We start from the raw sequence: 17,500 nt of genomic DNA on the forward strand, positions 1-17,500 counted from the left end.
CTGAGATGCTGAAACACACAAACACACACACACACACACACACACACACACACACACACACATATAAACACACATCAACACTCACCAGGTCACTTTCCCCTTCAACTGAGGCTCTGAACACACACGCACACACACACACACACACACACACATTAACACACACCTAGTCACTATTCCCTTCAAATGAGACACTGAAACACACAAACACACACACAAATACACGTCAACACACACCTGGTCACTATTCCCTTCAACTGAGGCGCTGAAACACACACACACACACACACACACACACACACACACATATAAACACACGTCAACACTCACCAGGTCACTTTCCCCTTCAACTGAGGCTCTGAACACACATGCACAACACACACACGCACACACACACACACACACACACACACACACACACACACACACACACACACACACACACACACACACACACACACACACACACACACACACACACACACACACACACACACACACACACACACACACACACGTCAACACACACCTAGTCACTATTCCCTTCAAATGAGACGCTGAAACACACAAACACACACACAAATACACGTCAACACACACCTGGTCACTATTCCCTTCAACTGAGGCGCTGAACACACACACACACACACACACACACACACACACACACACACACACACACACACATATAAACACACGTCAACACTCACCAGGTCACTTTTCCCTTCAACTGAGGTTCTGAAACACACACACACACACACACATATAAACACACACGTCAACACACACCTGGTCACTATCCCCTTCAACTGAGGTACTGAAACACACACACACACACACACACACACACACACACACACGTCAAAACGCATACTGCAAAGCCTGGTCACCATCCACTTGTGAAACACACACACACACACAAACACACGTCAACACACACTTGGTCACTATCCCCTTCAAATGAGGCTTTGAAACACATACACGCACACACACAAACACACACACACACACACACACACACACACACACACACACACACACACACACACACACATCAACACTCACTAGGTCACTTTCCCCTTCAACTGAGGCTCTGAACACACACAGACACACAGACACACAGACACACACACACACACACACACACACCAGGTCACTTTCCCCTTCAACTGAGGTTCTGAAACACACACACACACACAAACACCCATGTCACAACATATTCAACTGCAAAGCCTGGTCACCATCCACACACACACACACACACACACACAGTCTAATGGTTTTAGAGGCATTTTAGGTTCAGTAAATCAAGAACCGGATTACGGGTTCCTCTGGTCAGATTATGAAGAACTGGACAACACTAAATGTTTTATAGGACCTAAAAGCCTGTGCCTTTAAACCACACACACACACACATAAACAGGCACACGTTTTACATGGACTGGATGTATCATAATAATGCACTGATCAATGCTCAGTCCTGCTCCAAACCAACGGATTAAAAAAAGAAACAAGTGCTGATAACCAATTAAACCGTGTTCATTGTTTTAGAACCTTGCTAATTATGTTAGTAAATCTGTGACCCTGTCTCACTCGCCGGTCCGCTATATTAAGCTTTAACAAGGCCACAAACTGTAGACCTCTGAGTTACAAACACACTCATACAACATCTCAGAAGGGTCAGTCAGTCGGTGTGTGTGTGTGTGTGTGTGTGTGTGTGTGTGTGTGTGTGTGTGTGTGTGTGTGTGAATGGAGAGAGAAGCAGAAAAGTGGTCAAACGTGTCATAGACATAAACAAACAGGATTTGCCAGCTTTAATATGCATGAAGTTTAATTGCACAAAAACACACCTGTAAACTGAGTACAGTAAGGATGCTGCAGTTTCAGGGTCAAACTTTACAATGGCATTCATTAATAACATCAAACATTAATGCATTGTGTAATTATCATGACGTTGAAACGTGAAACTTTAATACATATATGAATTGCTTGGCTTTATAAATGCTAATGCAATCAATAAAACAATCACGCGCTTACATAACGCGTCAAACTCTGGCGCTGTGGTCCGCGCGCACAGGTGATCATCACGCGCGTGTTTATCTGGAGCTCCGCGCGCACAGGTGTGTGTGCGTGAGGTGTGAATGAACTGACCTGGTTTCCGGCGCACGGGTCGCTTTTTCCCGCTGCAGAATCGGACTTTGCCGAAGAGTCCGAACAGGTGCCGGTTGCACAGGGAGCCTCGTCCGGTGGGCTCTTTGGCCGGGCTGGAGCGGCGCTTACCGGACGCCGCGCGGTCGCTGTTCGCCTCGCGCGCCTGCCGTTTCTGTCGGATGAGCGAGCTGGCGATCGCCGCGGCCATCTCACGGGAGACGGAGGGACGCGGGTCCGGTCGGTGTGGGGACGATCGTGCAGATTCGGTGCAGATTCACGGTGAGGATCACCGGCGCGAGGGAGCGAGCGCGCGCGCTTCTCTCGTGCAGGCATGCACCGGAGCATGAGCGATACCGATAGACTCGGTTACTTACCACGGAAAGCACTTAGAGTTACATAACCGCGCAATTAGACCACATAAAAACACGGAGACCGTCCAAAAAAAAAAAAAAAAAAAGAGTCCTAAGTTAACGGGACCGTCAGTTATTCATGATACGAAGAGCTTCTGTCCAAAACGAGCAGCTGAAATCAGGGTCGATGGCCGTTAACCCATCCGTGAGGTCCGGTTCGTCCTCAACATGTTGATTTAACAGCCCTCATCCCATTTCTGTCCGCAGTCCGAGATCCGGTGCAGGGAAAAGCCTCACAGCAAACCCGACACACCGACAAACCGGGAATGCATTTTGTGCGATTCCAGCCGAATAGATGAAGTTCAGAATGATGCTGAGGGATAGAGAGACACGGGAGGGGGAGTGTGTGTGTGTGTGTGTGTGTGTGTGGTCGGATAGAAGGAAAAAGAGAAGGAGAGCAACTCGACTGCATGAGAACAGAGGAGGGGGAGGTCAGAGCAACAGCTTTCCCGAAAAAATGGCACAACCGCAGCCTAGACCAGAAACAAAACTTGCGTTTTTAAAGTCCCCATGAAATCAAAAGCAGTTATGGAATACTGCAGTATTTCTGATAAATGATTTATCCGGGCACACCATTATTTTTTTAATTCGTGTGCCTCGTAATCTTGAAATCGAAATAACTTCTCTTCATGATGTCTGTCGCGGGGGCGGGGCCACCTGTCACTCACATGAGATCAGCCAATAGCAAACCACAACAATCCAATCACGGTCAAAACCAAGCCCCGCCCTACATTTGTTCTTGTTTGTGAATATATAGAGCTTTTTGAAGACGCTCTCCGGAATTTGACAAAGTCCTTTTCACGTTGTACTTGACATGTGATGTGATGCATATTGCACCAATCAGGGCTTGACATTCATTTTTTATCTCCCCAGTCACTGTGGCTAGTTACTAGCCACCCAGCATTTTCACTAGCCACAATTTCGACATCGATACCATGGGGAAAACTGCTGCATAGATATTTTTAATATCATCTCATAATTTGTGAGCATGTTTATTAGGCTGCTGTCTCTTTAAGAGCTGAAGCATGGCTCCATTACACTGTTACACATGCGTTCTCTTTCTCAACTGTTTACATTCACTTAAAACAGAACAGACTGTGTACGTGAATACTCGCAAAGTCCGGCTTTTTGACATTATTTTGTGTGTGTTTCACCGTTTAAGCGCAATAAGCAACAAAAAATAAAAAAAATTCCACCTAGGCAGTGCTGGTGCTGGTGCTGGTGCTGGTGCTGGTGCTGGTTCAGAGCCAGAGCCTAGTTTCAAATCGGTTCTTTGTCTTTCCACACCCAAAGCACCAGCTCTGAACCAGGAGAAGTGGTTCTTAAGTAAAACATTGCTGGTCTAGAAGTAAGAAGCGCTTGTGTCAGGCGCTGGGGGCGGAGTTACCCTGACCAAGACCAACACAAACTTCTGACCGCCATTTTTTAAACAGCAGCTAATGGAGCTAATAGCGGCTCGATTGTAATCTCCGTCTATACACATTACGTTAAGCTGCACAAATGCGTTGGATTCGCTGTGTTTTGCATAGGGCTGTGTATTGCCAAGAATCTGCCGATACAATACGTATCACGATACAGAGGTTACGATACGATATATCGTTATATATTGCGATATTTCTTCTTTTTTTTTCTTCTAATTTAAAAGAATAAAGAACACAACCATATGCATAAAACCTGACAAGTAACTATTTAATTTAATTAATACAGTATCATTTATATCACTATTTTGTGCAATCTAAGTAAAGAGAAATAGTAAAGTGACTGCAGGATTCTTTGTGTTTATGTTTTACAGGTTCACTGTATAGCGGTTTTTAATTTCTAAACTATTTAACAACAGAAAGTGCATAGTTCATTCCATGTTTGAATGTCTGTTTTATATTTAATACTGTAATGCTGCGTTCACACCAAACGCGAACAGAGGGTCAAAAACGCGCCTAGTTGGACGCTTGAACATTTTGAATCCATTCGCGCGTATAAAGTCGCGTTCAAGGCACTCCAGGAGAAATGTTGTAAAATCGTAAAGCCATCAGATCCAGCGGCAGACGGCAGAAGGACTGGCCAAGAAAGGCTGCTCTCGCTGGGGTTAATGAGCGCTGAGCGCCCGGTGATCGCCTGGAGCTCACAACTCCAAAAACACAAGATAATTTTTTTAAATAGGCACTCTCTTTATAAATAAACCACAAATTTGAGCTTTAAACAACTACATTCTCACCTGAAAAAGTCTACATTTTGTGACACAAAAGTCGTATTTTTAAATTTAAACAGCAGCAAGCAGGCTCCTGATTGGTTAACGCGGCGCGAAAGTTCAAATTTTTCAACTCGGGCGTCAGACGCGATTTCGCTTAAAGCGGGAATGCACAAAAAGCACCACTCTCGCGTAACGCGCAAGACGCTCAATTCGTGTCAAATTCGCGAAACGCGTCTATCGCGCTGCAGGACCTCCAGACGCGCGTCAACGCGCCTTTCCATTGACTTAACATTAAAATCACTCTCTCCAGATGCTCTATTCACGTTTGGTGTGAACCAAGCCTGTAGTGCTCCTGTCAGAAACTGAAGCCTCCGCGCCTCGATCGCCCCCCGGTGGCCGGTCCCAGTATAGCTCAAACTCCACCTCTCCATGTATTAGAATGGACGCGAGACACACTAAACAATTCAATTACACTTCAAATAATTGTTTCCTAAAGATGGTTTCTGTCATTTTAGGCAGTTTTTATCATGATGATTTCATTTCAAGTGTTCGTTTTTTAAATAAGTTTCGTTTTAGTGAGTTATTTGATGCTATAAAAACGGGGGTGTGACGTCACGATTGACGGCTTCTCTGAGTGAAGTTGTCACTGAGGCACTAATTAACTTTTTTCGGGATTTTTGGGAGGAGATTGGAGCTTTAGCTTTCATTTCTACATTTCTATAACTGTTTAAGAAATGTGTGAGTGAAGTCAATGAAGTCGCGTTGTCCATATTTTTTTACGGTCTATGGTGTAAACGCAGCATTAAGCCGTTTGCTTTAAAGCAGTCTATTGTATAAAGTGCTATTTAAAGTAGTGAACTGCAGAGCTGGTGCATCGCTATGATCAGATGCTGTCGTTCTGCTGCCACCGCTGTCAATTTTGTTGCGAGCTTATTTTGTTACTTAGAGGAAAACGTGCTGTACATATTCCATCGAACACAAAGCCACGAATCTTGGACGTAAATAAATAAATATATAAATATCGATACAGTGTTTTTGAGAATCAATACAGTATCGCCAAACATAATATCGCGATATTCACGTGTATCGATATTTTCTTACACCCCTAGTGCATCAATAGTAACGCAACATTCGCAAATGTCGATGGAAGGCTTCGAGATGCAGACCGATCGCCGTATGACAACGAGTACAACGAGAGCACATGACTTGCTTTTGAATTGCTTTGTAGTTTCAGTGTGTGTGTTTCCCGCTGTCGAGAAAGACGAGACGCATACAGTGACGTGAGACTGGCTTTGTGGCGGCTCTCTAGCCCGTGGAAAGGCAAAAAAAGGTTGGTTCTTAGAACCAACTCTGAACTGGCACTAGCACTGGCTCTGAACTAGCACCGGTTCATTCTGGTGGAAAAGGGGTATGAGAGGGGGCTTTATGTGCCACACTTTGGGTGTTTGAGCATAAAATCTGCAGGAATGAGTGAAATTATGCGCAATACACACAATCCCACGGCGAACTTCAAGCCCTGTGACAGCAACAATATTCATCCAGAGCAAATGAAGCGAGTGAGTGGAGGCGGGTTTGTGTGTCAGAGAGATGAGAGCGGTATCGTGTATTGGAAGCGTTTCAGATATTTCTGTATCGATATATATACACTCACCTAAAGGATTATTAGGAACACACACTAATACTGTGTTTGACCCCCTTCCGCCATCAGAACGGCTTTAATTCTACGTGGCATTGATTCAACAAGGTGCTGAAAGCATTCTTTAGAAATGTTGGCCCATATTGATAGGAGAGCATCTGCAGTTGATGGAGATTTGTGGGATGCACATCCAGGGCACGAAGCTCCCGTTCCACCACATCCCAAAGATGCTCTATTGGGTTGAGATCTGGTGACTGTGGCGGCCATTTTAGTTCAGTGAACTCATTGTCATGTTCAAGAAACCAATTTGAAATGATTGGAGCTTTGTGACGGTGCATTATCCTGCTGGAAGTAGCCATCAGAGGATGGGGACATGGTGCTCATAAAGGGATGGACATGGTCAGAAACAATGCTCAGGTAGGCCGTGGCATTTAAACCATGCCCAATTGGCACTAAGGGGCCTAAAGTTTGCCAAGAAATCCAGACTCATCAGACCAGGCAACATTTTTCCAGTCTTCAACTGTCCAATTTTGGTGAGCTCGTGCAAATTGTAGCCTCTTTTTCCTATTTGTAGTGGAGATGAGTGGTACCCGGTGGGGTCTTCTGCTGTTGTAGCCCATCCGCCTCAAGGTTGTGTGTGTTGTGGCTTCACAAATGCTTTGCTGCATACCTCGGTTGTAACGAGTGGTTATTTCAGTCAAAGTTGCTCTTCTATCAGCTTGAATCAGTCGGCCCATTCTCCTCTGACCTCTAGCATCAACAAGGCATTTTCTCCCACAGGACTGCCGCATACTGGATGCTTTTCCCTTTTCACACCATTCTTTGTAAACCCTAGAAATGGTTGTGCGTGAAAATCCCAGTAACTGAGCAGATTGTGAAATACTCAGACCGGCCCGTCTGGCACCAACAACCATGCCACGCTCAAAATGTCTTAAATCACCTTTCTTTCCCATTCTGACATTCAGTTTGGAGTTCAGGAGATTGTCTTGACCAGGACCACACGCCTAAATGCATTGAAGCAACTGCCATGTGATTGGTTGATTAGATAATTGCATGAATGAGAAATTGAACAGGTGTTCCTAATAATCCTTTAGGTGAGTGTATATAGTATATATAGATTTCAAATATCTCCAGATGAATGTAAATACAGCCTGAAATACTGTTTCTCACGGCACAGACTCCCATGGTCATCTCGCGGTTTCGGCTAATGTGTCCCGGTCCAAATCTAAGACAAAAAGTCGTTTCACCACGATGTTTCCTTGTAAGCGAACCTTGTAAACGAACAACATTTGCGAGTCGGCATCATTAGGACAAAGTTTAATCAGGGCATTTTCAAATGACATTTATGGATGCTGTGGCTCCGTGTGATTGCTTTTAATGATGAACAGCGGCCGTTAATTTGCGCGAGTAGGTGTACGGACGGACGCCCCGCGGCTCTGCTCTCTGACGGATGGCTGCCGCTGCTGACTCAGGTACCGATACCGTATCGAATACGCAGAGCTGTCAGATGCTGAGAGATCGTTTCTCAAGTCTCCAGTAAAGAGGCCAATCACTGTGACCCAGATACATCATTCAACCTTCATCACACAACACTGATTATTTTATCACAGAGAGAGAGAGAGAGAGAGAGAGAGAGAGACGGGAGAAAGAGAGGATGTCTATCTATAGTCTCCGCTGAGTAGGCCAGTAGTACTTGTGCACACTCACTCACTCTCACACACACACACACACACACACACACACACGGATTTGAGGTCCCTACAAGTAAAGCATCCATGCATGTTAATTGCCTTATGCATCATGCATCATATATATATATATATCAGCATCCAGACCATTTGAGAGCAGTGGCGCCAGCACCTGATTTGGTGGCGCTGGAGGAAAATGTATCAAAGTTAAATTAATAACAAAATTACTATTGTTTTATTAATAAGTGCAGTTGTTAATTTTACATGTTTGTTTATTGGAAATTTTACAGTGAAGCACTGAGCTTGAATTGATGTGCCGATAAAATTAACAGTGATGTGCAAAAACCTCATTTTATTAGGGAATTGAAATATTCTACTCTTATTAAATGTACTATTGTTCTTGTATAGTCTCACATTGAACAGACCGACAGCTTCAGTGATTATTACAGGAGCTCTTTACTTGTTTTCTGGGTAATTCAGTCAAACTCTGAATACAAGTTTTGTTTTTCATGAGACTTTGTGACTTCCTACTTTTGTCCATATATTAGGGAGTGGAAATTGTCAATAAGTCAATAAGTGCGCCTCTGCCGCCATCTACTGGTTATAGTTGTAATTTCATGTTTGTTTGTTTTTTTAAAGCTACACTGTGTGATATTTTCCCCCATCTAGCGGTTAAAAGGGATATGACCATCCAGTGAATATTAGTTTCTCTTCCTCTCAATTCCGATTTTGTTTTAACTCCTACGGTGGCCGATTTAGTCCAAGATTAACATGGCTTCTCCAGTTCGACCTCGTCCACATTCGACACAGTGCCATCGAGTGTTAAAACACGAAAGGCGAAGCTTGAATTTACGGGTATGTCCCTCTTTGGCTGATGTACTTTCAAGATGGAGGGGCAACATGGCGACCCGCATTCGAACCCTCACCCGTATGTATTTTCAATGGCATATTATAAACTTACGAGAATACTTTATTACTTGAAAGAAGTAAATATACATTAATGAGCACATATATTTTTGAAAGTTTTTAGCTAAGAATAAACTAAAAAAGTTACACAGTGTAGCTTTAATAAAAGTGCTTGTTTGCCACAGTGCAAGTGGCCTACACCTTTAAACTTTTAGTTTTACAAATAAGCACATTAAAAATACTATTAAAATTGTATAATATTTAGAGCTTTTAAGTGCTGGAAAAAGTGTGAAACAATGAATTTCATGAATTTTGCTTGAATTTCACTCTCCAAAAGTTGTACAAACCCTGAAATGAATAATGTAAAAAAAGCAATAGTCGAAAAACATTCGACATGTATATCATGTGGTGTTACTACAGCAAACCCATGTGGTGTTACTACAGTAAATCATGGTGAATGTTGGTTATTTATGACTGAAACCCCTGGTCTCCACGTCAGCTCTGTTGGATCTGATATCTGTGGTTTATAACAGAATTCTGCTCTGAACGCCTCCACTAGATCTCGCAGTAGTGATGTTATACTGTGGCGAATTCTAACGCTTTCTCACTGGTGTCATGTGATCGAGATCTGCCGGTGTATGAGCTTGCGCCCAAACAAACGAGTAGCGCAGTTCCATTCCATTTTCGTTTGCCATTTGAACAGAAATGGCCGCTCTTATCAATTGGGCACACCAGTGCAACTAACAAAATTTAGTCACACCAGCAGGAATAAGGTAGAAAAATGCAACCATTTGGTCGCAGTCTGGAGCTCTTTAAATATACTGTGAATGTATATATATTTGGGGTGTAATGGTACACGTATTCGTACTGAACCGTTTCGGTACAGGGCTTTCCGAGTGCAATCTTTAACAGTTAACAGTCGGCTTGTTTTAAGGGCGGAACACACTTCAATTCGAGTTCCCACACGAACATATTAAGTATTCAGTCCATTTGATCACGAAATTCAAACGATAAATGCCGTTTTGACGCTCTTTAATGTGGCGTGACTGATCACTGTATAGGCGCATCAGTTCAAGTCAAGATCATCTGTGAAGGCGATCGATCATCTCTTCCTAAAGTATAAACATGAATGAACATCTGAAGGTATGCTGAGGATACATTACAGCTTACTGTCATATATATATGTGCTGTAATCGCTCAATCAGTGTTTCAAAGACGTCAATATAACTGCTGTAAACTAAACAATGTCATGTAACTTTAACATTAGCATCACATTTACCTCAGGCAGTCATTCAGTGTCCACAGCTGTTAGTTCACTAGAGAGATGAACTCTTTCACTAAATATATGCTCTATATTAGCCGTTATATTCATTATATTCTACTGAACCTGTTAGTGATATCTTGATTATTTCATGCGTGTTTAAATAAATCATGAAAATGACAGACACTGTGTATAAATGATTATATTTCAACAACGAATTGGAGAATTTTTTTTTTTATAATTATATTTAGAAGTTAATGCAAAACCTGCCTTATGTGAAGTTTACATGTTTGCGTACTAAGTGTTATTTGAGTGTTGATTATTATATCTAAAAATAAATAGCCACTGAATTTAGGCTGATAGTTTGGGCTCTGTTGTTAACCTTTAATATTAATGTGCAAGTAAGGGCTCCCTATATAATTTACAGATTATCTCTGATAAACTTTTAGATATAATTTAATTCATTCAAGGACAGACACTTTTTTCGTCTTCAGTAAACCACTGTTTTATAAAAATAAATAAAAATGTTTTTTGTAAAACTGCTGTACCGAACCATCAGTTTTGTGTACCGTGACACCCCTAATATATATATATAAATGCAGAAGACACCAAAAACAGCCTTACAAACTTCAAATGTTTAAATCATATTTAAATATAAATGTAAATTGGCTGATATTAAAAAGGGAAACCTCTAGATTACAGTAAGATTTAACTTTTTACGAGCTTTATTTCTTGAAGAGCATGGCCTTGTGTGGTGAGAATAAACAATAGTGTGCCAAATGTATGTAGTTTTGGTCAAGCATATTTTTTACATTATAATGTACAGTATAAAATATGGATAACTCCTCATTTTGAGATGAATAGTTCATAAGGTGGGATAGTGCTGTTCAACTAGTGCTTTTAAGAGTTAAATCTGCTTTCCCTTTAAATTAGCGCCAGATGATGGGGAAAAAACGTCTACTTTTAAGAGATATTTGTGTTGAGTCAACACTAAACACTGACCTGTAAAGAACAAGGTGAGAATAAGGAGGAAGAGGAAGGCCGAGCTGAAAGACGAGTGACCCCTAATGATCCAGGAGTAGTATAACCCCATCTCAGCACTGCAGGTGTGTGTGTGTGTGTGTGTTCTGAGGAGTGTAACCTGCACCCCTCGCTGATCCCAAAATGAGTGTATGTTCCGAATCAGAGATCAGATTTGGAAAAATAAGAAAAGAGACGGAAACTGAAACTCTATAATCTGTATTTAGTGTCTTTGGGTTGGTGCGAGCCGTGCTCTGATTGGCCCGTCGATGAAGGAAGCGACCAATGGCAATCTGTCATTATTATGACCCCTGATGGAGCAGATTGGAAATTGATCTGAAAACTCAACACCGACATGCACACACACACACAGGTCATCAACAATTATGAAGTTTCCGCTGTCATTGTGATCAATGACCCCTTCACATGGACACACACATTTAAATACACGCCGTCCTTGAACATTAGTATAAATGATTTCGGATATTGAAGGAATGATGGCGGTTTCAGACTACACAATATATATGTCTAATGCATCCCAACACACATTATCGTTTACAAATCACCTTACGCCAAACGGATTGTGCCAAAATCAGATATCATGTAGTCAGGACTGTAAGTAACTATATAATCGCCCAGCGATATATTAAAGGGGTCATGAACTAAGAACTGAAAACTTCCTTGTTAGTCCAAAAACAGCTTTTATTGTAACCAAGCCCAACGACTCATATATCGGCCTCTATAAAGAAGATCAACGCCTAATTCATCACCACAACTTTGGCCCCGCCCACTGGAGTGTTAGTGAGATGACGAGGAGAGACGAACAGACTAATGGTGCGTTCACACCGGACGCGATTCGCGCGAGTAATTTACATGTTAAGTCAATGCAGAGACGCGAAATGGCTTTCTGCGGCGAGATTCGCGCGAATGAGGTGGCGCGAAGGACGCGAATTGAGCGTTTTGAACGCGGGAATCGCTCAAGTTGAAAAATCTGAACTTTGGCGGATATTTCGCGCCGCGTTAACCAATCAGGAGCTTGCTCTAGTAGTGACAACAATGAGGAGAAAATCTGTATATTAATATCTGGTTCAGACAATATGATCATCACTGTGATAACATTAAATTACATGAAACACAACCCAGTCTCTTTTTGTTAAATGCAAGTTTATGTTTGATCAATAATACAAAAGTATAAGTAATGTATAACAAGCTATGCATGAAATAAAGCAAACAATGCAGTCAAACATTCAAAGGCTAGTCGGCTAACGTTACAACTGCAACGTACAGTTATAGCCTAAAAATATAAAGTAATGAAACTTCACTTTGCCCTCAGCCTAAACGATTTGCCAGGGAACAAATTATAGATCCATGAGACCAAAGATCGGCCGTTACAAGACGAATTATAGCTCGAGACACAGCACAGAGACATCAGAGCCAGCGGCAGACGGCAGAAGGACTGGCCGAGGAAAGGTTGCCCTCGCCGGCTTTGACGTGCGCTGAGCGCGCTGTCCGCTGGAGCTCACAGCTCCGACAACGGCAGATAAAATGTTCAAACAGGCACTGTTTATATAAATAAACCACAGATTTGAGCTTTAAACAACTACATTATCGACTGAAAAAGTCTTAAAACTACGTTTTGTCACACATTAACAGTAGATTTTAACAAAAAAAAGACATGTAAACACAGCCCATGTCAGCCATTTCTCAACGAGACGAGCCGCTGGCGGAAGCCCCGCCCATGACGCGAATTCGCGTCTGTTGTGCAGTGAATGTCACGGGCAATTCGCGCGAGTAAACTCAAAATGTACACGCGTCCACATTAGCGCGATTTATTCGCGCGAACCGCGTCCGGTGTGAACGCCACATAAAAATAACATCACCTTCTGAAGGATCCTAATTCTAGGAAAGAGCTGATTTTTTTCACCAAAAAAAAAGTTCTATAAAGAACTCAACACTGTAAAATATCTTGGGTTATTTTTTCAACCCAAACCCTGGGTTGAGCCTTTTGGGTAATTTTTTCAGTGCTTGAGTATGTTTTGTGTTACTCAGATCCTGGGTCAGACGTAACAACCCAGTGTTTGGGTAGTTTTTGTGTTACACAGATCCTGGGTCAGACGTAACAACCCAGTGTTTGGGTAGTTTTTGTGTTACACAGATCCTGGGTCAGACGTAACAACCCAGTGTTTGGGTAGTTTTTGTGTTACACAGATCCTGGGTCAGACGTAACAACCCAGTGTTTGAGTAGTTTTTGTGTTACACGGATCCTGGGTCAGACGTAACAACCCAGTGTTTGGGTAGTTTTTGTGTTACACAGATCCTGGGTCAGACGTAACAACCCAGTGTTTGAGTAGTTTTTGTGTTACACAGATCCTGGGTCAGACGTAACAACCCAGTGTTTGAGTAGTTTTTGTGTTACACAGATCCTGGGTCAGACGTAACAACCCAGTGTTTGAGTAGTTTTTGTGTTACTCAGATCCTGGGTCAGACGTAACAACCCAGTGTTTGAGTAGTTTTTGTGTTACTCAGATCCTGGGTCAGACGTAACAACCCAGTGTTTGGGTAGTTTTTGTGTTACTCAGATCCTGGGTCAGACGTAACAACCCAGTGTTTGAGTAGTTTTTGTGTTACACGGATCCTGGGTCAGACGTAACAACCCAGTGTTTGGGTAGTTTTTGTGTTACACAGATCCTGGGTCAGACGTAACAACCCAGTGTTTGAGTAGTTTTTGTGTTACACAGATCCTGGGTCAGACGTAACAACCCAGTGTTTGAGTAGTTTTTGTGTTACACAGATCCTGGGTCAGACGTAACAACCCAGTGTTTGGGTAGTTTTTGTGTTACACAGATCCTGGGTCAGACGTAACAACCCAGTGTTTGAGTAGTTTTTGTGTTACTCAGATCCTGGGTCAGACGTAACAACCCAGTGTTTGAGTAGTTTTTGTGTTACTCAGATCCTGGGTCAGACGTAACAACCCAGTGTTTGGGTAGTTTTTGTGTTACACAGATCCTGGGTCAGACGTAACAACCCAGTGTTTGAGTAGTTTTTGTGTTACTCAGATCCTGGGTCAGACGTAACAACCCAGTGTTTGAGTAGTTTTTGTGTTACTCAGATCCTGGGTCAGACGTAACAACCCAGTGTTTGAGTAGTTTTTGTGTTACTCAGATCCTGGGTCAGACGTAACAACCCAGTGTTTGAGTAGTTTTTGTGTTACTCAGATCCTGGGTCAGACGTAACAACCCAGTGTTTGGGTAGTTTTTGTGTTACGCAGATCCTGGGTCAGACGTAACAACCCAGTGTTTGAGTAGTTTTTGTGTTACACAGATCCTGGGTCAGACGTAACAACCCAGTGTTTGGGTAGTTTTTGTGTTACGCAGATCCTGGGTCAGACGTAACAACCCAGTGTTTGGGTAGTTTTTGTGTTACTCAGATCCTGGGTCAGACGTAACAACCCAGTGTTTGGGTAGTTTTTGTGTTACACAGATCCTGGGTCAGAGGTAACAACCCAGTGTTTGGGTGGTTTTTGTGTTACTCAGATCCTGTAAGGCTTGGATGAGCTGCTCGGCCATAGAAACCCATCCCATGATGCTCTACACACTGTTCTTGAGCTCATCTGATTTACACACCTGTGTCCATGGAAGTGATTGAACACCTGTATTCAATGATTTGGAGGGGCGTCCCAATACTTTTGGCAATATAGTGCAGAAATCTAGGGTTTTCTTGACTCAATTTTAAAGAACCCTTAATCCCTTTGTCTTAAATGACCGCATAACACTTTCATGTTTATCGGGTTATTTAAACAAACTGCTTCATTCAGAAAATGTAAATAAAATAAAAAAATATAATTAAAAGTAAATCAAAAAATGATGCGCCTGAATGGAACCCTTAAGATTCTCAATGGAATCTTTTCTTGTAAGCGTGTATAAGCCGAAATGAGGTTTCTTAAAAGGCAGCATTACTCATCTACCTTTTGGACCAGATTTGCACTCAGTGATGCCTATAAATAAAAGTGCAGTCTAGTTAGGCAGCTCACTAGGTTAACGGTTCAGTGCTGCCGGTTAGTGGTGAGCAGCGAGAAGCGCATCCACTAAACACAACAGCATCAGCTCCACAAATAAACGCTACAGAGAGAGCGCAATGAATGTTTCATGTGCGAGTGTGTATTTGCGTTTATTCTGAGACCCTGCATCATTCATGAGCATCCTCTGTGCCTGCACTCACATCTGTACCTCTCTCACATCCACATGCAGCTTTAAAAGCCTCACTATCCGACAACATCATCACCAGGCTACGACTAAATGCCCATGAACAAACATGAACATTCTCAGATTTGAGACTTATAATCTAGGCAATGGACTCCTTGATTAGAGCAAGCCATGATAATATTTGCATAGCCTTTGATCTCCCACAGCTCATGAATAATCATGCATGTCATTAATACAGTACTTTATGACATCATCATGCGGTCGTCATGTTTTTTCTTTTCTTATTTTGATTAAAAAGAGAAAGTGTGTCTGGATCATCTCCACAAGGTGGCAGTAAAACAGCATGGACTGCCTCCTTTACACCCTGATCCTGGGCTTCACTCTCAGCAAGTTTGGTGTGTGTGTTTTTAAGAGATTAGGGTAAGTGTACCTCTTAAAAGTCTTTTTTAAATAGATATTGACATGGTTTATAAGGAAAATGGGTAGGTGTTGGTGGCTGGGGGTCCAGGCCAGGAGTTTGGAGCCTTAAGTCGGCTTGGTTCCCAAGTTATACTCGGTCAAAGTTCCACAGGAAGTCATCGTATCTCGGGAAGAAAGCCAAGTTGGGCTTCCAATCCATGCTACGAGTCTGGAGCCCCAACTTGGCTTGGGTCCCGAGTTATGCCCGGTTATACATAAGGGATTTTAGGACAAAATGGGCTCTCTCTCATTTGAATTAATGTGTGTAATTTGTAGGCCTATCTAAATATAGTTGTGACCCGTGCTGGCAAAATGAGTCACAATGAGCCAATTTTCAAAAAATGAGTTATCACATTCTCTATTAAAAAAAAAAAAAACTTCAAAATAATGTATGATTTGATGATGATTTTTGAGAAAAATCGCGTTAAGGTTTTCTGAAGTGTCCAAACTAGCAACCATACCTTAAAACCCCTGGTAATAACACCAAATTTGGCACAGACCAAGTGTCATATCTGCTTCTGTGTCTTGCGCTCGTGGGACTTTTATTTTGTATTATCGCTGTGCATTGTCTCTGTGTTCTTTTCTGTGTCCTGTTTCCTGTGGAGTTTTTTGTAGTTTTTCATGCTGATTAGTCTCCCCAGGTGTTTTCATTTACCACACCCCTTGTTATCTCCTTAAGCTAGTCTTCCCTGTGTATATATAGCCCTTGGCTGAATCCGAAATCGCCCCCTATACCCTTAAATAGGGCATTATTTGAGGGCACAGCCATTTGTAGTGGTGTCCGAAACCATAGTGGTCATGTGCACTCAATCAATCCCACATTGCACTGCAATAATTCACGCACTCGCTTTCATTCACTCCTTCAAGTGAACTGTCAAGTGGACTAACATTGGGAATAGTGAATGAGGGTTTAGGGGGCAATTTCGGATTCAGCCCTTGTTTTCTCTGGTTCTCTGTCAGTCGTTGTTTGGTGTTGCAGGTGTATGATGTTCCCTGTTCAGTGCGTGAACACAATGGCCAATCAGAGACATATATGTTGAGCATGTGAACACAATGGCCAATCAGAGACATATATGTTGAGCATGTGAACACAATAGCCAATCAGAGACATATATGTTGAGCATGTGAACACAATAGCCAATCAGAGACATATATGTTGAGCATGTGAACACAATAGCCAATCAGAGACATATATGTTGAGCGTGTGAACACAATGGCCAATCACAGACATATACACTCACCTAAAGGATTATTAGGAACACCTGTTCAATTTCTCATTAATGCAATTATCTAATCAACCAATCACATGGCAGTTGCTTCAATGCATTTAGGGGTGTGGTCCTGGTCAAGACAATCTCTACGCAAATGTTCAACAACAGCCATTAAGAAAGAATAACAAGCTAAACAAACTCGAACCGTTATGCATTCAACACACATCTATCATTACACACAACACACAATGCTGGGATAACAACAGCAGCCCATGCAAACTTCCCAATGCATCCTGGGTCACCATGGTAACATCAAACAGGACGTCACGGTAACACAACAACGCTGAGGAGAGAGTAGTTGCCATTGTATT

General features: G+C 42.4%; 1 protein-coding gene across 3 annotated transcripts in view; it reads right to left on the reverse strand.

The window, feature by feature from the left end:
• The window catches only part of fgf12b (fibroblast growth factor 12b), a 75,857-nt gene that overhangs the window by 23,491 nt on the left and 34,866 nt on the right, over positions 1-17,500 (reverse strand). The window contains exon 1 of one of the 3 annotated variants that reach the window (XM_079822852.1): positions 2,149-2,436. The exons of the other annotated variants lie outside the window; for them this stretch is intronic. Coding sequence (XP_079678978.1) covers positions 2,149-2,356 — 208 coding nt within the window. The 5' untranslated portion in view covers positions 2,357-2,436. Of the gene's footprint in view, positions 1-2,148; positions 2,437-17,500 lie in introns of those variants that run through there. 3 annotated transcript variants of the gene reach the window in all.

Source organism: Gobio gobio (assembly GCF_949357685.1).
Source record: "Gobio gobio genome assembly, chromosome: 8".
In the NCBI taxonomy this organism is placed as follows: domain Eukaryota; kingdom Metazoa; phylum Chordata; class Actinopteri; order Cypriniformes; family Gobionidae; genus Gobio; species Gobio gobio.